A 27,456-nucleotide genomic window follows, 5' to 3' on the forward strand; every position below is an offset into this window, starting at 1 on the left:
CTTCCTTCACGAGATTGGGTTTCAGCTTCTTTGCCGTTTTATAACTTTAATGGCTAATGGGTCTGTGTCCCCGATGTAATTAAAAGGCTACAAAGCTACTCAAACACTTCGTTAAACAAACATGTAACCCAGTGCTTTTCTCGTTGCATTGCCTCTACACAGCAGATTAGGGGATTGTTTAGGAAACAGTCTCTTTGTTTCCTTCTTTCAGGTACAAGGTGAATTAATCCGTTTGGAACCCAGCAAATCTCTTCCGCCCCCTTTCCTCCCCCCGAATTCTTCTAGCCTACGTCTCTTTAACAATAAAGAGAAAAACAGACAATGCTCGAATACCTCTCAAGACGAACGAATCGAGCCTGTCTCTTTGCATGTAAGTTTTCTAAATAAATAGCTTTTCTTGTTTAAAGCTGTGATGGATGGACTCACAGGGCCAGGTTGGTCTCTGGAACAGTACAATGGATGTAAGAAGGTTTTTTCTTCGCCATATAAATCATTCACATTGTTTAAGGTACATTGATCAATCTAATGGCTTGTAATAGGCTCCTAATTGCCACTAGGAAAGTACTGCAAGCTTGCATTTGAACGTGAAATGGTTCATGATCTGAGCTGAAATTCACCTTAAGCTTGAGATCCAATAATTATAGCACAATGAACGGCTCTCCGTCTTTCCTAGTCCTAATACCAGGACAAGGGGAAAGGAGAAGAGGGGAACATAGAGATGGGAGAGAATCAGTGTATTTTTCCTGATTGAAATCAGCAATTCATTAATGGGCAAAACCTACAGTAGGATTTATTGGTTACAGCTAGTTTTCTTAGTCACAAACCAACATACTGAGTCATACCTTGCAATAGATGTTGATAAAAAACTAGGCCAATATCAGAAGTACTGTACAGGAAAAGAGAGATTTAAAAAAAATAATCTTCCCTTTTCAGGTGCACCGTTTGAGCAAACGTGTCTAATGTCGCGTTTATCTTATACAATGCAAATGCTTACCCTCACATCTAATAAGCCCTACTAAAGGAAGGAGCGGAAGTTAGGCAATCTGAAAGTAATGATACCGCTGGTATTTTGGCTTGTATATCTAGAAAGCAAAACTAATAAACATGGCCAATGTTTCTCTACTTAAAACGCTACCAAATTTCCGAAGAGATCAGAGCTTCTTCTTTAACCGACGTATATGCAAAAGGTAGCTTTAGGCTCTGTAAATATGGGTCCAATCGTTTGCTAATTCAATTCCCTTTACTTAGAAACCCATTAATTTTAATACAGATAGCTCTAAAAACGCTAGCATTGGCTGAGTTTCAAACCTGCTGCGGTTTGATCTTGTCATGTCTAATCTATATACCATAACAGTGTTGTAAGGAATGTGAACCAAGATGATAAAATCCTCATAAAATGTTCCTGAGGCTTTTCCTATCGATGCAGTAAACAAATCTATGAAGCTTGTTGAATAATCTTCCAATAATTGTAGTAATTAAAATCATCATACAGTCTACAGTCACCTTCCTTCCTTTGACACTGCAGTCTTCCCTTTAATTGTTAACGTGTCTTCGTTTGAGATAAATAGAACAAGGGGGGTTTAAAATATATGGGTCAAATAAATTTAGCGGAAGAAAATTAGTTTTATAGGCAAATGTTTGGAGAGCACTTAAGAGACAAGGATTTTTTCAATATATCCTGCAGATTTCACAACTGCGAGGAAATGTATCTCCCTGGTACCTCTAAATAGTGGCACCTTAAAGCTAGAGGAAAGATTAAAGCCTCGTCCATCAATTGCTCCATCTTTGGGTCTTTATTTATATGGGTAAGGGCGGGAGTGGGAGGGAGTGAGTTATGTAACAAATATAAAATGAAAGCTCAAGTACAAACTGTTGGAGAGTTCCATAATTTTCACTTAATTTCCATGATCTATTTGATCCCTGTGCTCATTCCCTTTTTATGAACTACAAAAGATTTTCTTCTAATCAAAAGCTGCACTTCATCTTTGCCCACAAATGAAAAACTCTACAGAGGAAATAATTCAGGGACTCAACAGGCACCATGGGCTGTATTTTAACACTCTCTCTATATAGCCTCCCCCTTTTTAATATAATGCAAAGAATGCATAGAATAGTGGGGAAGCCTTTTCTTAACTAAAGTTATTAATTTATCACCTGGTCCCCCTCGGCGCTGTTCTCATAATCCATAGTGGAGTCTGTATCATGTAAATGAAAAGCATAATTGAGAGAGAGAGAGAGAGAGAGAGAGAGAGAGATGTTCATATGGAAACCCTGATGCTAAAAGAATGGCAGGATGCAATTATTTGTATAAGCGATGGGCATTTTTGCGGGTTTCCCCCACACGTTTCTTGTTTGGCAGAGAATCTGATTGCTTCTCCTGAACTTGGAAAGGTTTACACCTCCCTCCCTCCCCCCGTGTAGCATCCGTGTGTAAATTCTGTGTCCGTCCTAGGATTCCCGGGAAATAGTACAGCAACCTCACATTTAACTGCTGTTAAATCGATGTATTTGGAAAATATTTGGCAATTCTTTTCCAGAGCCCCGTTTGAACAGAAGAACCATTTCGTCTGACGCTCTTGAATGTGAACCCATGAGCCTTCCAATCAGCTTTAATGAACGAATTGTTTCCCAGCTTTACCTCCTGAAGACAGCAACTTTAGTAGTTGCACGGATCAAAAGATCCATGTTAAAGGGAAGGTGGGAAACAATATTTGTTCAAAGGAAGTGAACCTGTTTCATTTAATTAGACCATTCTTCTTTATTAGTACTCACACTGAGACTTAAAAAAGATTTATGTTGATTTAGCCATAGTGTATTTATGATGTAAATATATTCCGAGATGAAAACGTCACGGATCAATTGTAAAGGACCCGGATACATAATTTAAAAAAATCAGTTTCAGTTTATATGAGGTTCTCACCCCACTTTCGCTTCCTAGTCAGATTTGTTTATGCAGAATCGACATTTAATAGTGCTAATTGCACTCCAGTTAAATTGCCCTGATTGCAGAAAGGGAAGCAATTTTCGTGCTCTCTGTCTGGGTTTGGAAGAAATTGTTTTATATTCACCTCTTTATAAAGAAGTGGAGATAAGGCACCGAGCCTTTGCACAAATTGCACTTATGGGCTGACTGGCAGCATTCAGGCGCTATAATAGAGCATTATTTGGCCGTTTTGAATAATGTAAAGCGTTTGCTGAAAGCTATTCTCTTGAAAATTGCTCTAACTTTTAAAAGGGTGGTGATTCACTCCAAACCAGGCCTTTGTTACATTGTCATTATCCCCCCAAATGTTTTAACAGTCAGCTCAACACTTTAGCATAACACATTGATCTTTGTTTAAAAACTAGATTTTTGGTGTTTGTTTGAAAAAAATCTGTCAGAAAATTCTTGACCCCCTAAAGATTTTTAGGAGCGTTTTCTATTTCGCTGCATATTCGTTTATTTCTTTAAATGTGTGCCTTCTTTTAGTAGATTTCAGTTACTTTTGTTATTATCAAATTGATTAATACTATATGTAACACCCCTACCCATGTGTGTTTAAAAACAGAAAAAAAATGTGATTGGATTTGGAAACAGACAATGTGAAAAGGCCAGTAGTAAGTAGGTGCCTTTATCCTCTGGGTTAAATGGCTGGGTTTTGAACATCACAATTTTTAACTCCCTTTGCAGATTATTTTATTCATTACTTTGTCAGCTTTCCGGGGGGGGGGGGGGGGAGCCTCACCAGTTCTCCTCCCTGTGCTGCCTCGGGGTTGGTCAGAAACGCCTCGCTGCCACTGAACAATCACCCCTATTAGTAAATCAACGGCAGATCCTCTAAACAAACAGGAGCGCTGGCTCCCCCCTGTAGGAAAGAGTCACCTGTTGGGCGATTGCTCCCGGGTGCCCCTGTCGGACTCCTAGTCTTTCCTGTGCTCTAGGCTCCCCCCCCGCCCAATCCCTTTTCAATCGCCTCCATCCGAGGAGCACTTCAGCCCTCCTGGGTAAAACTGCCGTTTATGATCTGCTCCAGGCAGACCTCTTGGAGAAAGGGATTGCAATTCACTCGCTGGCCCCCTGTGTTCAGCGTAAGTCAATGTGCAAAGTATTAGGGGCAGAACAGTATTTCCCCTGACTTTCACCATTTTAAATATTCACAGCGTCGAAAAGGCAAACACCCTTTGAAAATAGCCTTAAATGTTTAAATGAAAGAAAATCTCCACTGACACCCCTGCCCGTTGTGGTATAGTTATTGCAGACTGGGTCTTACTTACAATGTACAACAACGTGCTATCCTGTCTCGTTGGAACATTTAAAAATGAAATAAAGACAAGAGAAAAAGAACCTTAATCCATGGTTTTCTCCACCTCGTCCTTTAACAATGTGTATTTTTGCATCTAGTGCTGGGGTTTATGCTGGATTCCTGAAGCGGATTTGAGGAAAAGGAGAATATTTACTGCAATCCAGAACAAGTAGCTAGGGTTGCCTGAATGCACTCAGATTTCTGGTTCAGAACTGTAACTAGCTGCACCCGTGAAGAGAGAGAAAGAGGACACCGTCATAATCTCAGCTCTACAGATACAATCGCAATATTTAAAAAGTTGTCCGTCTACTGACTTTCGCGACACCGTGCGGGTGAGTTCAATGCAATTACTTAAGAAGCTTCTAATAATTACAATCAAAGGGACTAGCCTGCAATACATTTAGGAGCCAAGGTTTGGACTTACATTTCGCACATGCAGAGAGCAGGTAAAGTCTCTGTCGCTCACTGGGCGTGTGGAGTGTGTAGAGTGCAGAGGCCACAGGCGAGTGCTGGGGAGGCTTATTCCAGCGGCGCCCTAGCGCAGCTAGGAGGAAGCACGCTCGCTGCCATTAGCAAGCACAGTGGTTTTTCATGGCTTTCTGTAAGGCTTGAAAAACGTGCTCCAGGTTGCAGACTTGACATTCAAAGTCTTTAACCAGGGATTGTTATTTAAGATAAATCCCTTCCTCTCCAGCAAAAAATATCGCTCCTCGGGCTCCTTTGGGCAGTTATGAGAATATAAAAAGAAAGATACAGTACGTGTCGGTTTAATATCCTGTTTTGGGGGGATATGTAACTAAAAAGCCTCTTCATATTTTTCCCAAAGAAACTAGCAAATATATTATGCATCAACATGACGAATCACTTAGTACTTTGACAAAAATATAGAGGAGTAAAATACACTTTGGAATGTGGTTACTGCTCTAGCACAGAAATGTTTATAATCACTTTTGGGCACGTATGATGTGCATTGACTGTGCCCCACCTGCCCAATTTGTCTGATGGACCAGATTCTAGAATGGCAACGAAAGGAAGGGCCTGTTGAGCAAATAAACCTTCTTTTTACAAGAAACAGAAATACATATTTCCTGGATCCAGCTAGTATGTTGGATTGGGTAAGTAATTATGGAGAATATATAATACAGTCGAATAATTTTAATCTACGGTTAAACTGACAAAATTCAAAGTGAATGTTGACATTCAGCTCCTGCCCTTTGTGGCTTCCCCCCCTTTTCCCACAGACCGTTAGTTACGGAGGAAGTGTCAGCCCTAACTTTGAATTTCCTAGCTTTTGTTGGTTTATGTCACAACCTTAAGGATATTTAAACCCAGGGTTGTTGTTTTTTTAAAGTTAATTACAGTATAATTTCTTTAGTCCAAAGCACTGAGTTTTATCCCTGTGCCTTTGACTGGCACGCGCCCTGAGCCCTGGTTCTTGCACCTCCAAGTGTCTGATTGGCTGCAGGGCAGCTCCTGCCTGCTCTTTCTGCGCCCTCATTGGGTGAGAGACCCAGCCAGCGGTACTTCAAAGCAGGCGCTCCCCACACTTAGGCTGAGTTTAGCCCTCCAGAGCCAGGAGTGTACTTAGTGCAACTGGAATAAAGCGGGGAGCTAGGAGGAAATTGAGCAACCTCTCCGGGCTGAGCGCAAAGCAGAGCCCCCCCATTCGATCCCATCACCCAGCCAAGGGACGTGCTATGGCTACGTCTATACTTGGGGTAAGTCAGAGAAACATCTTTATTCCAACGGCACGTTTTTCGTTGTGGTTTCTCGGGGGCAGGTTTGTTACCCTGACAAAAAACTGTTGCTGTTGTATCGCAGTTTCTCGTTATATAAATGACGATGTGCTGCAATTGAAGGGCAAACTCGATTAATGTTTCGGGGGCGTTCGGGACTGATTTCCAGTCGTACCATTCACTTGCAAGACGACTTTAGTATCAAGTTTATTTTATTCTGAAAGAAATGAAGCTTTAAAAAAACAAAACTCGAGGCGGGTTATGCCAAATTGGAATGGATTTTCTCGAACCAGCCTGGTGCGTGATGCTTGCACCAAAGCCATGTAGCAATGTAATTATGTTTATGTTTCTGCTGGCTCTAAAGCCATAACCCTTGTGGCTTTAGAGCACGTCGTTTTTTCGTTTCCCTGGGGATTTTTGCCTTTACAATCGCACGTTGAAAGAGGAAAGCATTGCCATAAAGAGTCTCAAACCGCCACAAAACTCTTAAGAAATTACGTCTGTGCCATTTTAGAACATCACTGTCGGTCGTCCCCATTATGACTATGGAGAAGTGTATCATTAAATGAATTTGGTTTGTAGCGTTTATTCAAGCACTGTAGGTCCCTGAAAACAAGATAGACATTGCATCAAGTTGGGCAGGGTGGCGTTTTCATCCAAAACGAAAGGCTACTTTTGCAGTGTTACTTTTCGGGCAGAGAGTATTTAGCCACGTTGCTGTGTTTGCGTGTGCGCCTCTCCTGGGCTCTCCAACGCTCACGGGCTTGCTTTGTGTCTCCCTTAGGAAGAGCCAAGATTTGGAACAACTCCCCTGGCCATGCTGGCTGCGACCTGCAATAAGATCGGGAACACCAGCCCTCTGACCACTTTACCCGAGTCCAGCGCCTTCGCCAAGGGAGGCTTTCACCCCTGGAAACGCTCCACCTCCAGCTGTAACTTGGGCTCCAGTCTCTCGGGCTTCACGGTGGCCACTAGCCGGGGCTCCAGCGGGCTGGCCAGCGGCACGGGCACCGCCAACAGTGCCTTCTGCCTGGCCTCCACCTCGCCTACTTCCTCGGCCTTCAGCAGCGACTACAGCGGCCTCTTCTCCAACTCGGCAGCTGCGGGCGTGTCCCCGCAGGAGCCCGGCGGCCAGTCGGCCTTCATCTCCAAAGTGCACAGCTCAGCGGCCGAGAGCCTGTACCCGCGGGTGGGCATGGCGCACCCCTACGAATCGTGGTACAAGTCAGGCTTCCACTCCACCCTGGCAGCGGGAGAGGTGGCCAACGGGGCGGCCTCTTCGTGGTGGGACGTGCACACCAACCCGGGCTCCTGGCTGGAGGTGCAGAACCCCGCCGGGGGGCTCCAGAGCTCGCTGCACTCGGGCGCCCCCCAGGCCTCGCTGCACTCCCAGCTGGGCACCTACAACCCCGACTTCAGCTCGCTCACCCACTCCGCCTTCAGCTCCACGGGCCTGGGCTCCACGGCCGCCTCGCATCTGCTCTCCACCAGCCAGCACCTGCTGACCCAGGAGGGCTTCAAGCCCGTGCTGCCCTCCTACACAGACTCCAGCGCCGCGGTGGCCGCAGCCAGCGCCATGATCACGGGCGCCGCGGCCGCCGCGGCCGGGGGAGGCTCAGCCCGCTCCGCCCGCAGGTACTCGGGCCGGGCCACCTGCGACTGCCCCAACTGCCAGGAGGCGGAGAGGCTGGGGCCGGCCGGGGCGAGCCTGCGGCGCAAGGGGCTGCACAGCTGCCACATCCCGGGCTGCGGCAAGGTCTACGGCAAGACCTCGCACCTGAAGGCGCATCTGCGCTGGCACACGGGCGAGCGGCCCTTCGTCTGCAACTGGCTCTTCTGCGGCAAGCGCTTCACGCGCTCGGACGAGCTGCAGCGGCACCTGCGGACTCACACGGGCGAGAAGCGCTTCGCCTGCCCCGTGTGCAACAAGCGCTTCATGCGCAGCGACCACCTGAGCAAACACATTAAAACGCACAACGGGGGCGGCGGGGGCAAAAAGGGCAGCGACAGCGACACGGACGCCAGCAACCTGGAGACCCCCCGCTCTGAGTCCCCCGACCTCATCCTGCACGAGGGGGTGACCGCTGCCCGGGGAGGCGGTGGCAAGGAATCCACCGCGGGGCCAAACGACTCGTAGGGGGCCCGGACGGAACAGCCGCCCTCGTCCCCTGCAAAGCCCAGGCCGGGGAGAGGCGAAGGAGCCGCCCCCCAAACTGCGCTCAGACTGCAGGAGCGACTGGACTAAAGCGCAGGGTCCAGGGCCAAGCCCCAGAGACACAGCCCAACCCTCAGCCCCGCAGGACACTGACACAGCTTCCTGATGCAGAGCAATAGCGAGACCCAAGCCCGCACAGACTGAGCAGTGCGAAACCAACGGGACCGAAAACCGCCCTTGGTGTGGATTACTAGTCTCTAGCTACAGCAGGTCCTGCCTGACGAAATCTAGTTACAATGACACTTTTTTTGTTTGTTTTTTTAAAAAAGGAAAGCATCCTAAAAGAGGCTTAAGGTGAGAAATTAAAGTGGAAGTCTGAGACAGTTCCTCTGTATTCCATAAACATCTGTATAAATAGAGTTCAAAAAAGATTGTGTTATCTTATTTTTCTTGTAAGCGTTGATCCTGATAGGGGGTTTATTTTTGTCTCTCTTTTTTGTCTTTTTTGGTGAATTCCTGAAATTCAGGAAGTTTTTTTTTAAAAAAATTTCTGATGCACTTTGTGGAAGTCGGTATATATGTAAAAGCTATTTAAAATGTTGAGTTAACATTTCACTCAAACACACGTAAGTTAAGGTCATTTAAAGAAATTAAATGCGTTTATCTGTATGAAAAAAATCTTGACTTAATATTTTCATTTTGGTATTATTAAAGGATTCTGAACAATATACTTACGTTTTTTGTTCTTTTTTCTCAGCCCCTATACAGAGCAGCTTTTACGGCAAATCCTCTTTTTTCCTCTCCCAATGCTAGTACAGTAATACAAGCGAATGGGATTTAAAAACAAGAAATGCATTTGACGCCAAGGGTCCAAATTAATCAAGTATCTTAAGGCAAATTTCAATCGGGTTATGTCCTATAACTGTGTTTCCTCATTCAAAAGCTCATTCCCCCGCCCCTCAAGATCTGACCCCAAATAAAAAATGTTTAAAACCTATCCAAATTTGGAAACGCATTTTATGAAAATGCCCCCAAATAGATTTAACGTAAACTGTTCAAAGAAACTGTTTTTAAAAAAGTCTTTAGCCTCACAAGGCTTCCTAGGTTGGGAGATGATCTCAGGGGAATAAACCGCTAGAGTCACTACTCCGGAAAAGACATTTCATGCCTAAATGAAAATCTTGTTAAATGTTATTAATTTTGACTTAGAGCACATAGCAGCCCCCTGTGCCTTGTATTCCCTTATTAGGGATTCATGTCTTATCAAATATCTAATTAATCTCCTAGACATCATTTGTTCTGGCCAACTTTATCTCAGCTGGTCCACGGGGACAACTCCGAATATTCTCGGTGACAAAGCTCCCTTGAAGATCCTTTTAATTGTCTAAATTAACTGCACCAAATTTGCATGTCAAACGGTAAAGGGCAACCTGAGATAAAATGTAAACGTTTTAAAAGCCCCAAACTAAGCACTTGATTTGATAACTAGGCTTTTTAATGTTATGGAAGACAACTGCTCCTTTCCTTTTCAAAGACAGTTGATCTATGCAAATAGTGAATTGGAAATGCTTATGTCCCCATGCAGTCAAATGGTCCTTGCATGTTATTTGAATATCAGTGGCTCTGCTATTGAAAAGGTTCAAGGATGCTCTCTGACTTCTTTGTGATTACTCAGTGCAGCGTCTTATTCTGAAGAAAAAAAACCTCAGGAATAATTAAAGGCTGGGCTAAGGCCTGGGAACACATTTGGGACAGGAATCTCATTTAGACAGGCTCTTTCAAAATAAGGCACAGTTAAATTGACCAGAAGGCAATTATTGAAATGAAAATTATTTTCACTCCCTTTGTCTCCTGACCACCAACTTAACAGCCACAGTATTTTTTTTTTAAAAAAAAAAGGTTAAATGAGATAATTGCGCTATTTAAAAAGAAAAAAAGTTAATTTTGTGCAGAGTGGAGGAATAACATTTTAAGCCAGTACAAGCTAGAGAATGCAAATAAAATCAGAAAAAGGATTGTGCTGTCAGTCACAAATCAAAGATTTTGAAATAAAAAATTCAGCTGTGACTATTAATAGAAGGTATTTCACTTTCCCCAACCCTGTCACAAGACACTAACAGAGCGTGTGCCTAAATCGTTTGTTTTAAATGCACACAAGTGTGGCTCCGCGGCGATGCTGCGGGACTGCCAAAAGGAATCTTAGCAAGAGTGCAGTTTCAAAACCATCTTCTGAGTTCATTTTTTTCTCGGCCTAAATTATTCAAAAGCATCGATTATCTCCACTCTCTTTTCTCCTTTCCTGATCTATTTTTGTCTTTCTTATCCCCCTTTTTAAACTTAGACCGCTCTGTAAGATGAAGGGAAATCCTCTTGCTTTTCCACACCACTCTTTCCCCGGAGTGCCTAGAGGATCTGTATTAGATGTATTTTATTCCAGGGCAGGCGGGGAGAGAGACAATAGGAGTTGGCGAGGATGACACTGGCGGGCAGATGTAAAATAAACAGTGCGCTTGCTGAGCTGCAGGACATGACTCCCCTCCTTGTCAGTTGTTGGGGTTTCCGAGGAATGCATTCTCACTGGGTGTTGGGCAGAAGTCAGCTTTGTTTTCAATCCATAATAAAACAGATCAAAGGAAGCCATCCAGGTCCAGTTTCTGCCAGGCCAGGGTTACAATTCTCAGCTCAATGATCAAGGACCTCTTTGCATTGCCTTTGCCCCTTGGGGTCAGAAAACGTCCATCATTTACAGACTCCCCAGAAATGAAGAAGGGAGCAACTCTGGGCCGCAGAGCCGGTTCGTTTAACCAAGAAAATAGAAAGCATGTAACCTTTTAAAAAATAAATGGCACCATTCTTTAGTACTTGTTGGTGATAATTATATGGTCTGGGGACTACAGAACTTTTGTACGACAGGATAAAGAACAGACAGTGTGAGAACCGAAAAATAATTCTGATTCACTCTTTTCAATTACAGTTAAATGGCATTTCTACAGTGGGAGCCTGCAAACCCGGGGGCAAAACATAACCTTGGGACATAGAGAAACGTTTTTTTACATGTGTCACCCTCTAATGGGAAGGGAGCCAGAGAAGTCGAAAGAGGATTTAGATTTTTTTTTCACCCTTCGTTGCTGTTTCTCTGCAGTTGTGGCCCCGTTCAAACGCGACTTTTATGACTACTAGTAATTTACATTTTGCCTGCATGGTTACTTCCAACCAGTACACGTTGTGGGACTTAGCTTCCATACTCGACCCTGTAGCTAACCCCATTAAACAAGATTTACAGACGACGAAAGACAAAATATCAGAGGAATCTATTGGTAAATGTCGCTCTACTCCTGATTCACCGGAGATGTGGCTCCTGCCCCCTAGGGTGTATTATAGTCCTTTAAATAATAATAATATAAGTAGTAAAGGTAGCATGAATATGTTTGTTTAAGGAGATAATATAGAACTCCATCTTTGTGTATGAACAGTTATTTTTTAACCTTTGTTTAAAATTTTCAATTGAGAGGGAAACTTTATTTATTGAAGCTCTAATTTATTTGCAGCCATTAGTTGATTTAAGAAGATTTTCTGCCACACTCCCAAAATGCAGATGAAGGAAATCTTACAGAAATCCCGCCCATTTGGGTAATTGGTACACTAAGTGTTTATTTTAAGTGAGAATAATTTAGCTACAAATTTTCTTAAGGAATAACATTCTTAACACATTAACAACAAAAAAAGGAAAACTGATTTGCTTTTATGTTTGACAGTCGGTCTTGATGCCTTTGAGGAACGCTTATAACTGTGGCTCTTTGGCGCCATCTAGAGCTTCAGGAGCACAGGGCGGCACTTGCTTCGCTCCCTACGGCATAAGCTCCGAACCGCTAAGACTTTTGTGCTGGTGCAAGAAAGATCCCTGCTCATTTCGTTTGGCAGAAGGAATCAGCCCCTCGCTACGTGGCGTGGGGGTGGGCCTGGCTGGAGTCAGTGTTTTACCTGGGCAAGGCTGGAAATGTTGGACAGGTAAAGCTAAAACAAGAGACCCTCCGCCGACTGGCAGAGCCTTGGATTTCAAATGTATTCGAACTCCCTACAAGGCAGATGGAGGTACCGCAGCAATCCTCCTGGCCCTCCATTCCCGAGAGCAAGGGTGAACCACCCCCAGCCGCGGGCACAGGACCCTCAAGCCACACGCAGAGCCTTTAGCAGCCGGGGGGAAGTTAGTGTTCAAGTTAGTACTAGAAACTATTGTTTCATGAGCAAACTTACCAGACCGGGGGGGGGGGGGGGGGGGAATCGAGCCAGGCTGGAGAGATCACCCACCTGAAGAAGGGACCTGGCTCGGGTCTGGGCCACCGCTCCCTTGCCCTTCCACCCCTGAGCTGGCCCGGCGCCCAGGCTAGGCAACCAACCGGCTAGGGAACACAACGGAGCCGCTTGCTCTGATCTGTAGCGGTCCCTAATTCAGTGCAATCACTTTGTGGGCAGGAGCGGCCCTTTCCAATTTGTTCTATCCTCAAGCCCAAACGTGTATGGTTTTTAAAAGTCCACCTAATGTCCGGGTTTGGGTCTTAATCCCCAATGGGATCTGCACCTCGGTGCCACTCCGCCTTTGACTCGTGTGCAGAGCTAGGCTGGAGTTAGTATTTGGGAACTCGGTCATCCGTGACCATGCGAGGAGTAAAATAATATGTTTCTCAGTAGAATGCAGCTACCTTTGCACGGGGTAATGCGGCTGAATTTGTGTTGGTGTTTTAATACAAATCCCCAGCCCTGCCTGTTTCAGAGATGTGCTAATTACTACTTGGATAGCAGGGCGCAAAGTCCTTGTCCATTTCCTAGTACAAAGTAGGTTGCTAGAAAATTTGAAATTGCCTTTCAGCCTAAAGCTGCCTTACCTGAATGTCATAATTACAGTAATTATGTACATCCAAATTACATGCTAATTAAATTAGAATCAAATCGTTCTAAATCGAAATCAAATGAGGTAGCGAGAATTAATCAATGACAACATAAATAGAGAGCTTCCTTCAGGGATATTTATTGTAACGATCCAAGCAGGAATTTGATCTGAGTCACCTGTTTATTTACTTTCAAATTAGTAATTTATTTTCGTTCGCCACAAATTTCAGCGATCAGTTTTCCAAGCGCCAAGAGCTACAGGGAAAATGGAGCAGCGTGAAAAATATGATCCAGATGTCGGTACTCCGAGTTCCTCGAACACCAACAATGCTAACTCGATCGTCATCTTAAAATTACAAGAAAAATCGACCCATATTTGGAGAGTGCGGAGCAGCACCCTTGCACTTGCGGTTACTTCACCGGGGCAAGGGCCAGGGCTTCATTTTGACCATAATGTGCACTTCTGGCTAATGGGAGCACAATGGAAAACGCCCTGTTTTCCTGCTGATCACTGTCATTCCACACCTAATTAACACGTTTCCATGACAAGTTAAGCCTCTCCATTGTTACAGCACAAACAGGAGGAGACTTGCCGAAATTAAAGCGGAAGCCGCCTTTCACCTGTGGAATCCGCCTCCCCGTGAGCAGCTGGGGAGCTGAAAACAGGCCGGGCCACTCACCTGTTCGCTACGCCCTGCATGTGGGGCTACGCAGCCAGAATGAGGGCGCGCCACAACCCCCCCGGGCTAACTCCCCTCCCAGGAGCAAAGACTGTCCAGGGGCTTCAACCTTGGGGGCGGGTTTCTGCCCCCCGGCCCAGCAGCCCTAGGAGCCGGGGGTGGGGAGCTGGAGGGGAGCTGCAGCCCTGCGAGCTGACAGGACTGCAGCCTGGGGGCCTATGAGGAGGAGACTAATATTCTCTTCGTGGGGCACTTTATTCCCCAACACCTTGGCTTGGCTCGGCTCCCGCGGGAAGCACAGAGGTGGCCCGAGAAGCTCCAGCCTTGGCCGAGGCCGTTCCCAGCAGCACAGGGCCATGAGAGCACGGCCCCTTGTCCTGGGGGCCGGGCGCGGGGCTGAGGTCTGACACCCCTCCGCCCCCAGTCTCTGGAGCGGCGGCCCCTCCTCTGGCAGCACTGGGGCTGCCCCGCAGGGTCACAGCGGCCCGGGCTCCCACGAGGCAGCGGGCTCCCGCTCCGGCTGATGACAAAGGGGCTCCTGCCTGACCACTGCAGCTCCCATTAACACCGCGCCCTCTGGGGACCTTCCACTGCACGGTGCCCTGCTGCCTGGCCTCGCTGCAAGCAGAGGGGTCCCCTCCCCGCACGAACTCGCCTGTTTACAGCAACGCCTTGCGGCCCCGAACTTCCCACAACTTTCCCTGAGGCGGGGCAAGGCGCGGTCTGCTCGCATCCTGCAGGGTCGGGCCCCGTCTAGCACCCCACCCCAGGGCGGGGCGGGGACTCCCAGACATGACGGGCCCCAGCCCACACCCCTCCCCGGTGGGGGGGCTGCAGAACTCGGGGCGGGGAGCCAGCGGGAGACTCGGCCTTTGGCCCAGCAGCGCCAGTGCCACAGGCATTGTTCATTCCCCCTCCTCCATGCGGTCCGCTCTCGAGCGGGCGATGACCTCGGGGCTGGCGAGTCCCCAGGCCCCCTGCTCCCAGCACGGAGCCGAGTTACTCCCAGCCCAGAGTTCACGTAGCGAGAGCGCCTCCGCAGCCTGCAGAGCCCCTGCCTCGCAGGGGAGCTGCCTTTAACGTTGCGGGTTAAGCAAATCCGCTGCCGGTTTGTGCACGAGTGGCTCCCGAGGGCTGGGGACTTACCGACCAGCCATTCATCCTGCGCCCGGCGTCAGGGTTAATCCCGTCCCGCTGCAAACGGGAGACGACGTCCCCGGCCATTCGTGAGCCAACAGCACCTCCTCCCGGAGCTAACTCGCTAGTGTCAAATGGCGCCGTTTCCACCATCCCCTGCGCGCGCAGTAGCCGTGGGGCGACGCTTCCCGGGGCGCGCAGGCCGGCTCGGCGGCCTCGGGCGGGCTGCGCGGAAGAGCCAGTGCGCGGCGTCAGGGGCCCTCGGGCGCTGCGTGTGTCTGGGGCGGGAGTAGAAGGTGCCGTGGACGCCAAGGGCCGGCGCACCAGCGCGCTCCCTCCCTCTGAGCAGGAACAATGAAGGTCTCCTCCTGCCCCGCAGGGGTTGGAGGCCAAGCTCAAGCTGCTCCCTCGAGGCTTTTGACAACAGGCCGCTCTGGAATCCTGGCCCCTTTGCGCTAGGTTTGAGGCACCCTGGCTGCCCTCCTTTAAAAGCTCTATAGCCTCAGGTAAGCAAATCAGGCCCTTCTCAAGAGCAGCCTTGCCAAACAGGGAGCTGGGGCTGCTCCCAGCCCCTCCCTTGGGTTGTCAGTTTGAACTGAGCTAAAGAAAATGTTAAGGGCAACAAGGCTCTTCGCCTGACCCAGTGTGAATCCTTTCCCAAAGCTGCCTCTGGTGCTGCTGAAGGCAGAAGAGCAGGTAACTAACAAAAATACCGGATTTATCAGCCTGCCCTATGTTGCCTCTTACCCAGATATTTCCAAGATTACATTGCTTATTTCTGTCTTTTCCAGGTTGCAGACACGGAACAGCCAGCCAGCAGAACAGATACACACCACTTAACCACAGACTAATACCTGCTCCTTGCAGGCACAAAGGCAGTGTCAGATGCTCCGGATACACTTTACGAACTGCCTGCAAACAGAAATCAAACACACACAGCATACACAAATGCCTACTACAAACAGAGGGGCTCAGCCCTTCCTCCTTCCGTCTGCACCAGAAAGTTAGTAGCTGTATTACAGACAAGCTGCAAGGCTGGCAAGCCACTAGTGCAGATCCAAGGCCCTGTGTCTGTCATGTGCAACAAAATACACTGCACATTCATGGAGAGACAGACTGAGCTCTTCAGAGAGAAGAGCATCACATCCTGCTGGTTGTTATTCCTTGTGCCCTTTCAAACTGGGTTCAAAACACACAGTTTAAAATGAATCCATGGGATACCAAAACAGGCCATTTCCCCAACTACCCAAACATTGGAGAGAGCAACCCTGGCTTCTACCTTGTATCCAGGCTGCTGTGTGTTTTTTTCCAGACTGGTGCTCAGTGTTTTACAGACCTTTTGAAACAAAGTAAATGCCACTTGGTAGCAAAGGTGCCTGATTCTGTTGGTGCCTCACCCCCAATATTTAGGTGGATATGCCTGAGAGTACTTTGTTAATATTCTGTGAGTCAAATGGAATGTGCTTTAAAAGGTTACATCTTACCATTGGGCAGTCGGAGTGAGTCCCAACAGTTTGGTTTATTTGTTAAAGATTCCCCCCAAGTTTATCAAATTTGCCTCTTGTCCCTTTTAAATGACAGCTTTTACAAGCAAATACTATGGATCAATTTAGGGCCCAATCCTTCCAAGTGCTGAGTGCCCTCAATTCCCATTTATATCAGCACTGCCAAGGGCCTAAGGGGCAAACTGGTGCAAGTATTTAAAGAAGAAAAGCCTGACATGTTTGAAAGGGTGAAAACTTTCAAACGTGTTTAAAAGGTCAAATCATTTCTACAGCATTTTAACTCCATATGATATTTAAAAACTTTTGCCTGGCCGTTTTAAGATGTGCAGGTGGGACAGAACTACAAAGAACTACAACCCTCCATTTGTAGTGAAGAGGGGAAAAACTTGCTTGCCTGAGCCTGATTGCACCATTTTACTGCTAACTCAACCATTTTCCATGTTCTTAAAAACCGTAAAGACATTCTCTTCGCAGCAGAAAAGCATGTGGTTTTCCTGCCTGTGCCTTTGAAATGACTTAGGGACTCTGGAAAATTAGGCGATTCATACTGCTTATAGAAAGTAACAGTTTATTAAGGTAGTTCATCCTCATGACATATGGGGGGGAGGGGGGAGAAATCCCACAACTGTTAAGTAAACTGCTGCATGACAACACAAGAATGAGCATTTGCCTTAACTTTCTGTTGCACGCAATGAGATACCTTGGAAACAGCTGAAAGGGTGAATATTCTTTTCATGTCTTGAGAAATTCTTGAACAATAACTCAACACTGTACTAGCATCTACCAACAGGGGTTAAAGATGTTTAGATAGCCCTGATTAAGTTAGATACTGCAGGAGGTCAAAAAATTTTGGCTATACACTTATGTGGAAATATGTCTGTCTGTTGTTTTAACTGGTGAAATTGCCCTCTTATGTGAAACCTCTGAAAAAGTTTCAGTACAAAAATAATCTAGTCTGAAGTCTGAAGCAGTGATTTTTGTCCTGAATTATGTCAAATAATGTTTGGCATCGTTATACAAATCCTGGGACTCTTCCAAAATTACCCCCTGCCCCTCCAAAAGTGTTACATCTCAGAAGCAAGAAGAAATAATACTCTACAGAATGTTAACACATCATGTACTGGTATTTTAAAAATATTTCTGAACAAAGGAAGTATAATTTACAAAAAGTCTAGGGCTTGTTACACAAATACAAGAAACATTCACCAACAAAAATATATCTACAAAAATACCATAATATTTATATCTAACTTACAAATATCCCCAAATCATTAATGGATTTGATGCTGTTTTGTAGGACATGACAATTTACAAGAATTGGAAAATGAAAAGTAACTTCTTAAAAAGAAAGCAATGCCTGACTGAGCCCTGGTTAAAGGTACTCAACCAAAAGGAAGATGTGTTTGCACCAGTCACCCACCCTATCTATATTTTCTCTCTCTGCTTCTACTTCTGCTGTTTCTGCCTCTTTCCTTATGGTCCACTTTACTGCACCTTTCTCCACCGCTCTCTCTACATTTTTTCTCTCTGTACGCATCTGTGCTGTGGCTTCTGGTTTCATTTTTCCTGTGCCGCTCTTCACTGGGGCTTCGACTTGGTCGTCTTCTTATCTGCCTTTGCTTGTAATTGCTGTGACTTGTGCAAGAGCTTCTCCCGCTCCTCTCATCCTTGCTTTGGCTTCTGCTATCCCTCTCATTTCTTTCAGTTTCTCTCTTGGACTTTCTTTCACTCTCACAGGAGCTCCATTTGTTCTTCTCCCCAGAACTATCTTGCTTTAAAAGTCTACACTTCTCCCTATCTTTGGCCTTGTTACCGTGACTACTGGAGGGTTCTTCATAAAGTTTTTCCTTCTTAGTCTTTGTCTTCCCTTCTGAATCACTGCTGTTAGCCCCTGAAAACTTGTCTTTTTTTCTTTTCTTAGAATACATCTTCTTTTGTATGGCTTTGCTGTCAGTCTCACTATCACTGCTGCTTACTGAAGTCTCACTGGAGGAGGAGGAAGAGGAGCTGATCTTATGTTTCTTGTGTTTACGTTTGCTTTTCTTCTTTTGCTGCTTTTTCTTCTTTCTGTCTTTCTTCTTTTTCTTCTCCAGACGATCCAATTTCCTTTTATTTTGAAAATAAAAAAGATCAATCAAGCATTTAAAGATAGGTAAAATGTAGCACCACTGCCTTCTTGTGCAGTCAATACTTAAGACGATAGTACGCAGTAAACACGCAACATTTTTTTACGAAGCGTGTTGAACTTTTGGGTTTAATAAAGTATTTTTAAATTTCTGATCTCAAACTAAACTGAAGTATTTAAAATGTAGCTCCCATTTAGCCATCCCTCAGAACTACAAAGAAGTAATTTTTAATGGACCACATTTAGGAAGGTGAGGGTAAGAAATGTGAACCTGGGCCTTACAACTGGTAGTGCAACCAGTTGATGTTTTTGAGCTGGCTCTGTTGGTTTGACTCTGTAATATAACAAGGAAAATTTTCAAAGGCACAAATAGCAGTTAGGTGCTCAACTCCCAATGGCCCTTAGTGGAAGGTAGGAGCCTATCTGCTACATGTGCCTTTCAGAATCTCCCCCCGATGTTAACAGCTTTCTGGAGAACTCTATCATCTATTCAGTCATAAACAGAGGTGTAAAATGTCTAGTCAACAGTACACTGTTCTATCAGGCAAGCAAACACATTCATTTTCATTTCAACTGCTTTTGCCCAGTTTTGTAATTTTAAGCCCTTGGTCACTCTTATTTTGTTAATTCTTATCAATGAGTCAGCCACTACATTTGACATGCTACCTAGACTGCCTTCATTGGATTTAAAACAAATTAAGAAGCTTAAAATCACTGAGGACCTAAACACTTAGCTAAACTGAAGCATTTAAAAATATACAGTAATTTAAACAGTGTGTTTGGGACATTAGAAATCCAAACAAAATTATTAAAGGTTAAATTACTGAAACCACATGCATATATATATATAGATATATATATATATAGTGTGTGTGTGTGTGTAATATATATATTACACACACACACAATTATCCTTCATAAATAGTGTAAACTGTTTTCCTTCTTTGAAGTTAATTACACTTTTGGACCCCACAATGCTCACAGAGTGCTCTTTTAACTTTTCTTTAAGTTATTATATTTAAATAAATAAGAGTGATGTCTGTGTGGTCTATCAGCCAGTGATTCAAAATTGGTTAGTAAGGATACACAAAATTAGAGAAGAAATGTAAAACCTCCTTTTCCCTTCAGCATATGAAAGCAACAAGGCAGCAGCAGAGAAAAAACAAACTTTGTTCGGAAACCACAAAAATATCCTGCACTCCCTCTGCTGGCTAATCCTAATCCTAGGGCTATGGTAAACTGTAACACCACTGCTGATACACAGAAGAAAGGTTAAGTTTAGCTCCCTTAGGAACAAAGGAAGTACGTCAAGCTTTGCCAAGTGCAAAATCAATAAGGAAAGAAATGTAATTTTCAATCTTGGAAGAGGGCATGGTAAACAATGGAGTGTAAAATATTTTAAAATAGCAATTGACATTGTCCTCTGTGAGCCGATGCATATACAAAGTTAGTGTGTGTGTCACAGCATTCAAAGTTAAATATGAAGTGAAAATAAAGCCATTAAAACTGCATTACAATTGGATTACAAAATGATGAATAAGCATGCTGCATAATACGAAGTCTGGTAGTCAAGTGTAGATTAATTTAAATTGATTTTTTTTCAGTAGATGGAAAACTGTAGTTAAAAGCTATTGGCTATATATTGCTAAACTCATAGGAATAAGTGCCATGCAACTGCGATAAAATTACCTCAGAAGTTTCTGTTTTTGTTTAGTTGACAGCGATTTTAAAAATTCAACTTCTGGGTCATCTTCTCCTTCACTTGCAACAAATTCCTATAAAGAGAAAAAGTAATAAGATACCATATCCTTAAATAAAAATAAGGTGGCATTTCAAATTCATGATTCCTGTATTAAAATATTATGAACATTAAAAGGTGTGTGAGAATTTGATTTTATGTATATGAACACACACACATACACCCCTATATAGCAACCTTGAGAAAATAAGCAGTTAGCTTGCTACAAAGAGGGAATCTATACTGGGTTTAAAAGGAGTTGGGTGCCAGAGTACAGGAACCATATAGCACCATAATGTGAACACTATAATGTTTCCACAGGCTAAGTCATTTAGGGAAAGCTTTCCTGAGTTCTGTCTAGTGTAAGAGATGGAAGCATTGGTTGGTGGATGGGAAACTGCAAGTCCCACTGAACCACAAAGAAATTTAGGCAAATCACTTAACCTTTTTCTACATGAGCTTACTTATTGAAAAATGGGTGTTATACCCATCCACCTCACAAGTGTGCCATAATGCTTAAATTATTGTCTGTAAAGTGCTATACAAATACAATGTGTTGCAACTGTATTTTCTACCCACAACAACAAAACAGTACTAAAAATCAGGTCAGATTTAAATTTAGGAATTCTTAAGACCCCCTTCCTTTCAAATTACATGCATCTGTAACACCCAATTTCTTACTCTTCACATTTTTAATTTTAACTCATGAGCAATAACAGGGCAGAAACTAGGACATAAGTTCTCCATATGCGACTTTTCTAAAAAACTGGTGAGAACTTTGCAACACATTTAACACTAATCTCATAAACTAGATTGTCTCCTGAGTACATAATTTCCTGTAAAGGCAAAGAGTGCTGCTTATGTGAATAAAAAGGGACATAAGCAGTTGTCTGTTTACTCAGGCTTTTTAGGAAGGGTTGCAAGGTACGGTCCCGTCCCTGATTCGCAAGTCATCCCGCCCCCCCGTACTTGGTTGCCTAGTAGTTCAGTTATCTTGCTATATGACTGAGGTGGCTTTATGGTGGGCTTGCTATTTTGGATAGTGTATATAAATTATGTATTTCACATTTTTGTTAAGGCACCTACAAGTCTGAAATAGGCACTATGTGAAAGTCTAAAGAAGTACAATTACATATTTAAAGTCTTGTAAATAAAAATTATATAATAAAAATAAATTAACATAAAAAGCTTTAAATAGAGACAGTTATTTTTTGCATGCTTTCCTCTGGTTTCATCCAAAGCCAGTTCAGGGGTAAGCCTGCAGGCAGCAAGTATCACATCAGATGTATGTTGCAGGAGCCCCAATCATCCCTTCTGGGACATATTCAGTTTCTAGTCATCCAGAAGAGACACTTAATTTATTAAACTGTGGCCTTAAAAAAATCATTTCAGATTTGTCACTTTGGCTAAAACTAAGCAGCAAAACACAATATATTTCAAGGTACTTTCCACTGCTAGATCTATCCAGCTTTCCTATGGATATGCATATTGGAAAAATGTTAAGTCGCAATTCACAAGCAATCACATTTAGATTTACAGACATTTTCAGCTTACTGATAAAAAGATCATTACCTGTGATGGATCATTTGCAGTCAAGTTTCTCCCCAGTACATTTTGTTTCAGTGCAAACCCACTGTTTCTCATCTCCGCTATTAGCTCTGAGGGGTGCATTGATGGCCCTGTTCACAAAAATCACAGTTTGAATGTATCATTTATATCTCTACCTTTTTTGGACTCCACAGTAGGAATTCAGTTGAAATTTTGTTAAGTAAAATCACAGCTAAATCAACTCAATAATCTTCTGCTGAGCAAATAATCAGATACGATTTTTTAAAACAGCAGTCTGGAGATTCAGAATAGAAAATAATTGCATTTTTCTTTAAGTGCAAGGGGATTCTCTTCTTATGTAACTTTGTCATGTTGAAAACAATATATTTAGGTATTGTCTGGTTGTATGCTTTTGACTGTAGTACAAAAAAATATAGGAAGCCTAGAACAGACATATTAACTTAAAGACTTTTTAATACTTCCTCTCTCCAAAAGCAATAAGAAACCACACTTTTAAGAGAATATTATAGCATTTTTCATAATCATACTATACACATTTTAAAACTTTCCCATACATTTTTATGATTTTGTAATTGGACTTCTCTGAAATGATTTTTAAAGAACGAATTATATACCAAAGACTGTTTTTCTTCTAAAATATAATTGAGACCAGAGGTACATAATATGCATGTACTGATCACCTTGTTTACATTTTCTTTCAGTTTTGTTTTTTTGTTTTAAATACTGACTGAGGAGAGACGGGAAACATCAACATGAGTTCTAACTCCTCAACATTTCTGTACATGCTTGTCACTGTACAGATCAGAGCCATGGTGAGTACGCAATACCAAAAAGGCTATGTACATCTGCAAACAAAACATGTAACTATTGCCTGTGAAAGAGCTGTTATGATTTATTAGGTAAAAGATAGATTAATCATACTGATATAAGCCATTCACCAGAAATTCAACATACGTAGCATCTCAGTATGCCATCAAACCTTAAAGAAACTTACTAATATTGTAATAGATTTTAATTACACAACCTGTAATGCCACATTAATAATTGGATGCAAAGGGGAAAGATTTTACTCTTCAATTTTGTCTGAAACGGTGTCTATGCTGGATACCTTTTGACTGGCATTTTCAGAGAGATGTAATAACTGAAATGGCAGACATACTCTGCAGCATAATTAGGTGCCAGTGAGATAAACAGGCCAGCAGATAATGACCTCAGAGCCAGCCCTAGGAGGGGTAGGTGTGAGCAGACCAGAGAGAGCATAATCTGGTCAAGATTCTGAAGGGATTTATAGGTCAAGAGCAGCACCTTGAGTCTGATTCTGAATGCGACAGGCAGAGAGAGTGTAACCGAGTCAGAACTGCTGCTGTAACCTTGCTCTGCTTATCCATATCTGCTCCTGATGCATAATCTTGGTACCTGCTTACACTAGATGGAAACCTAGCAACAGAATTTGGTACCAGCTGAAGTTTTAATGATGCATACAGGGAAACAAACAAAAAGGGCATTACAGTAGCCTAAACAGGGCAAAACAATGACCTCAGAATGGGTGAGAGAAAGGCACACACACTAGCGCAACAGACATGAAAAGGCAGATGGCAGATTTCACCATAGCAGAGAAGTCAAAATGTTTAATCAGACCAAAGCCCAGAAGGACACTTCTAAGCTAGCAAACATGAAATGTGGCTATGGAAGAGATACACCAACTGACAGAATAAAATAGTAATTCTAGAACTCCTGCCCTCTTCAGAATCTCACAGCATTTTACACACATTAATTAATTAAAACAAGTTATCCCCAGTCAGCAGATAGGAGAAAGCGGGGGGGAGGGAGAGAGAATAAATGCATGCGCTAATTTGTTTTTTATTATATAAAAAAGTCTGAAAGATTCTTAAGATTTTTTCCTTGTTTTCCTTCTTTTGCTGTAAAAATATCAGCAATTTCAAATCTTTGTCTTTCCTATTTTTGCTGGAGAACTAATGAGCTAGAGTGGGAGCTCTCTGAGCCCTCCATTCATGGGCTACATAGGGTATTCAGCCTTTTGCAAAGAGATCTCTTCTCCCAATTGCTCACCTGGTATTTGAAGTTAAATAGGTGTTAAGGGAAAAAAGAAAAAAGGCAAAAAAAAAATCCAGTTTTGAACAATCTGACTAAATCACTGTATTTCTCTTGGTACTTGTGATATCATGATTTTGTTAGTTACCTAGCCATCCATAAAGCAGCCTGCTATAGCTCTGTTTTTGTTGGCTCAGCTGCTGTAAAGTGGCCAAATAACTGGTTTATCTGACCCCACCAAGGAATATCCTCTTAAGGGGCTTTTCTGGCAGCACTGACCTGGTGGCATGATGCCTGTGGCACAGGGGCATGTCAGAGATGGGGGGCAGGGGAATGTGGCTGAGCTCAAAGCACTCCAACTATTCTCTAGACTGGCAGAGTGGCCCATAGGAGGTTGTTCAAAATTGCCATTAATCAGAGCAGCCTTTGGGGGGTAGCTGTCTTAGGCTACAGGTATGCTCAGGATCTGAGAGGTGCAACAGAGAATTACAGCCCCCTTTCCCTCTCATCTCCTTGATCTCTTTGTTTAGGCTGTGCCTTCTAAGAGGTACCCCTGAGGGACCTCTGCACCACTGAACATGTGCAGAATTCACGTCTGGTGCAAAAAAAATTTTTCAAGCAAAATATACATTCTGCCCAAGAAGTGCTGAAGTTCTACCTTTCACCCACCACAGGCCGCTGTGGCCCCAGAACAGCCAGCAGCCAGCTGCATTCATCACAGCACCCTGCCCGCAGAGCCAGCTTAGGACAGAGAGTGGGGCACACAGGGCTGCTGGGGTTCAGAAGGGCTAGTGGCGGGGAAACAAATGGGGAGTGCACTCATGAGCTAGTGGGGTGACAGCATTGAGCCAGGGGCTGAATGGGAGGGGTGCTGAAGGGCCACATGGGGGTGGGGTGGGGTGCAGGGACATGGGCAGATGTGCCTGACTGAATGGGAGAGGCTCAGGATGTGGGGAGGCTCACCAACTACCTAATAATTCCTCCCTTCCCCTGCAAAAAATCCTGTTCCATACTTTTCCCACTCACACCCAGCAATCCTCCAGGTTCACTCCCACAATCCTTTCCTCTCCCTCAGGTTCTCCATTACCCCCAACTCCCACAAGCCTTTGCACTGCTTCTGAGGAGTGCAGGAAATATGTTTCTGTATTGTAGTTCAAATGAATTACTCAAAGTTCTGTATTAATATGCCTAGTAAGGAATCTATTTGTCAAAAACACATTACTTGCACCTTTTTTTTACTTTACTTGCACTGTTACAGACATACTTGCTGACAGGTATTTTGAAATAAATTACCAAAATAATTGAAACTGGTGTGATTATATTGTGTTATTCTGACAAATAAAATAGGCAGAATTTTATAGAGTTTTTCAAATTTTGTGTGCAGAATTTTGAATTTTTTGGTGCAGAATTCCCCAAGGAGTAAAGAGGTACAGTTCAGAACTGGGGCCAGAGTCTTCCAGGATTAAACTTGTTTAGTTTTAAAAGATCTCTCTGGCCTTCTTTGCATATAATAATTTTTAAAAAATTACACTGTTTTCTTCTTCTGTCTAGTTGGCAGCCGGTATCAAGTGGAGTGCCCCAAGGGTCGGTCCTGGGGCCGGTTTTGTTCAATATCTTCATAAATGATCTGGAGGATGCTGTGGATTGCACCCTCAGCAAGTTTGCAGATGACACTAAACTGGGAGGAGAGGTAGATACGCTGGAGGGTAGGGATAGGATACAGAGGGACCTAGACAAATTAGAGGATTGGGCCAAAAGAAATCTGATGAGGCTCAACAAGGACAAGTGCAGAGTCCTGCACTTAGGACGGAAGAATCCAATGCACCGCTACAGACTAGGGACCGAACGGCTCGGCAGCAGTTCTGCAGAAAAGGACCTAGGGGTTACAGTGGACGAGAAGCTGGATATGAGTCAACAGTGTGCCCTTGTTGCCAAGAAGGCCAATGGCATTTGGGGATGTATAAGTAGGGGCACTGCCAGCAGATCGAGGGACATGATCTTCCCCCTCTATTCGACACTGGTGAGGCCTCATCTGGAGTACTGTGTCCAGTTTTGGGCCCCACGCTACAAGAAGGATGTGGAAAAATTGGAAAGAGTCCAGCGGAGGGCAACAAAAATGATTAGGGGACTGGAACACGAGTTATGAGGAGAGGCTGAGGGAACTGGGGATGTTTAGTCTACGGAAGAGAAGAATGAGGGGGGATTTGATAGCTTCTTTCAACTACCTGAAAGAGGGTTCCAAAGAGGATGGCTCTAGACTGTTCTCAGTTGTAGCAGATGACAGAACAAGGAGTAATGGTCTCAAGTTGCAGTGGGGGAGATTTAGATTGGATATTAGGAAAAACTTTTTCACTAGGAGGGTGGTGAAACACTGGAATGCGTTACCTAGGGAGGTGGTGGAATCTCCTTCCTTAGAAGTTTTTAAGGTCAGGCTTGACAAAGCCCTGGCTGGGATGATTTAATTGGGGATCGGTCCTGCTTTGAGCAGGGGGTTGGACTAGATGACCTCCTGAAGTCCCTTCCAACCCTGATATTCTATGATTCTTCTTTGCATAAAAAGCTTATGGGAATATATCCTTATACTGATTTTTGTACAAAGCTCCAATTGACTTTGGTTGGAATTTAAGGCCAGAGTTGTTACTTGAGTGACTGCTCAGAATCAGATAAACCCAAAAGTGTATTTAAACATCTCTGTTCTCTAAGATCATAAGAAAACTAACAGTATTCAGCAAGTTATTAACTTTGCTGGGAAAAATAAGAACCCGTGGAAGGTAAACTGAAAAGAAAATGAATTAGACTAGTATGAGATTCTACTTTTTTTAAAAGAAACTATGGAGCCATGCTCATAGCTCCACCAATCTGTAATACTTTAGATTGGAATCAGGATCTACTATAATTATCAGCGCTTAAAGGAGGTAAGCAACATTAGATCTATAGGTATGTTACACTGAAGTTATATCAAAGGTGCCTACAATATATGGAAAGGTTCCCTTTTTTAGTCTGTGTAAATTGAAACATATAAAATAAACATAATCCTTATTTTGCGATTCTACATAATTCTGGTTAGTGAAACTAGTTTGACCTGAAATTGACAGGTTTGCTCTGAAGACAAAGGAGAATTTTCTGCAAACTTTGAAGAAAACTGGTCAAACTAGTTATAAGTCTGTAAAAAATTATTCATTTGGAATTCTGACAAGTGTAACTGTGTTCTAGATTCCATTAGCTCAGAAATGTCTGGTTAGTACCCCTTGAAATTTCCCATATATTTAAATCTACTGCAAACTTGTGCTCAGGCTACATTTGAAGAAACTGCTCTGAAATTACAAAAACATCACTAATGATGGTTATATTTCTGATGAAAGGTTATGGCATGTGTATGACAGATAGCGTGAAACAGGATGCCGGATGTTATGACCCTGGATGGAAATGCAGAACTATTTTGCTGATTTTGCTTGTAGCTAGATGAGGTGAATTTCATTAGAATCAACTAAGGAAGAAAAAAAAGCTGAGATTCTTTAAAATGATAGAGCTAAGAGGAGGACAGGAAATCTTGTAGGGGGAAGCCCTAGGGATAAAACAGTGAAAAGAA

General features: G+C 43.7%; 2 protein-coding genes and 2 long non-coding RNA genes across 6 annotated transcripts in view; 3 read left to right on the forward strand and 1 right to left on the reverse strand.

The window, feature by feature from the left end:
- The first annotated feature begins 4,349 nt into the window (after positions 1-4,349).
- On the forward strand, positions 4,350-8,904 carry SP9 (Sp9 transcription factor). Of its 2 annotated transcripts, none has more exons than XM_043525289.1 (2): positions 4,350-4,615; positions 6,804-8,904. In XM_043525289.1, the coding sequence occupies exon 2, from the start codon at positions 6,837-6,839 to the stop codon at positions 8,154-8,156; it is 1,320 nt and encodes a 439-aa protein (XP_043381224.1). In that variant the 5' UTR covers positions 4,350-4,615; positions 6,804-6,836; the 3' UTR covers positions 8,157-8,904. The 2 variants fall into 2 exon arrangements, with proteins under 2 accessions (XP_043381224.1, XP_037769179.1); XM_037913251.2 differs by lacking the exon at positions 4,350-4,615 and adding an exon at positions 5,812-6,001.
- A 3,157-nt stretch (positions 8,905-12,061) lies between these two features.
- LOC122462381 lies at positions 12,062-14,839 on the forward strand. The gene is made up of 2 exons (XR_006284889.1): positions 12,062-12,182; positions 13,292-14,839. It is a non-coding gene; the product is annotated as an uncharacterized LOC122462381 (long non-coding RNA).
- A 197-nt stretch (positions 14,840-15,036) lies between these two features.
- LOC119567432 lies at positions 15,037-17,111 on the forward strand. The gene is made up of 2 exons (XR_005227461.2): positions 15,037-15,384; positions 15,670-17,111. It is a non-coding gene; the product is annotated as an uncharacterized LOC119567432 (long non-coding RNA).
- CIR1 (corepressor interacting with RBPJ, CIR1) overlaps positions 16,935-27,456 on the reverse strand; it is a 43,213-nt gene continuing 32,691 nt past the window's right edge. For both annotated transcript variants that reach the window (XM_037913253.2, XM_037913252.2), the window contains exons 8-10: positions 21,819-21,925; positions 20,198-20,283; positions 16,935-18,489 (exon numbers count right to left, since the gene is read on the reverse strand). In XM_037913253.2, coding sequence (XP_037769181.1) covers positions 17,805-18,489; positions 20,198-20,283; positions 21,819-21,925 — 878 coding nt within the window. In that variant the 3' untranslated portion in view covers positions 16,935-17,804. The remainder of the gene's footprint in view (positions 18,490-20,197; positions 20,284-21,818; positions 21,926-27,456) is intronic.

This window comes from Chelonia mydas, chromosome 11 (genome assembly GCF_015237465.2).
Source record: "Chelonia mydas isolate rCheMyd1 chromosome 11, rCheMyd1.pri.v2, whole genome shotgun sequence".
NCBI classification, from domain to species: Eukaryota; Metazoa; Chordata; order Testudines; family Cheloniidae; genus Chelonia; species Chelonia mydas.

Bases quoted from the DNA above. Each gene is read 5' to 3' on its own strand.
- SP9 (XM_037913251.2), top strand. From the start codon at position 5,981: ATGGCTACGTCTATACTTGGG. The intron at 6,002-6,803 runs GTAAGTCAGAGA...TGTCTCCCTTAG, and splicing joins TGGCTACGTCTATACTTGGG to GAAGAGCCAAGATTTGGAAC.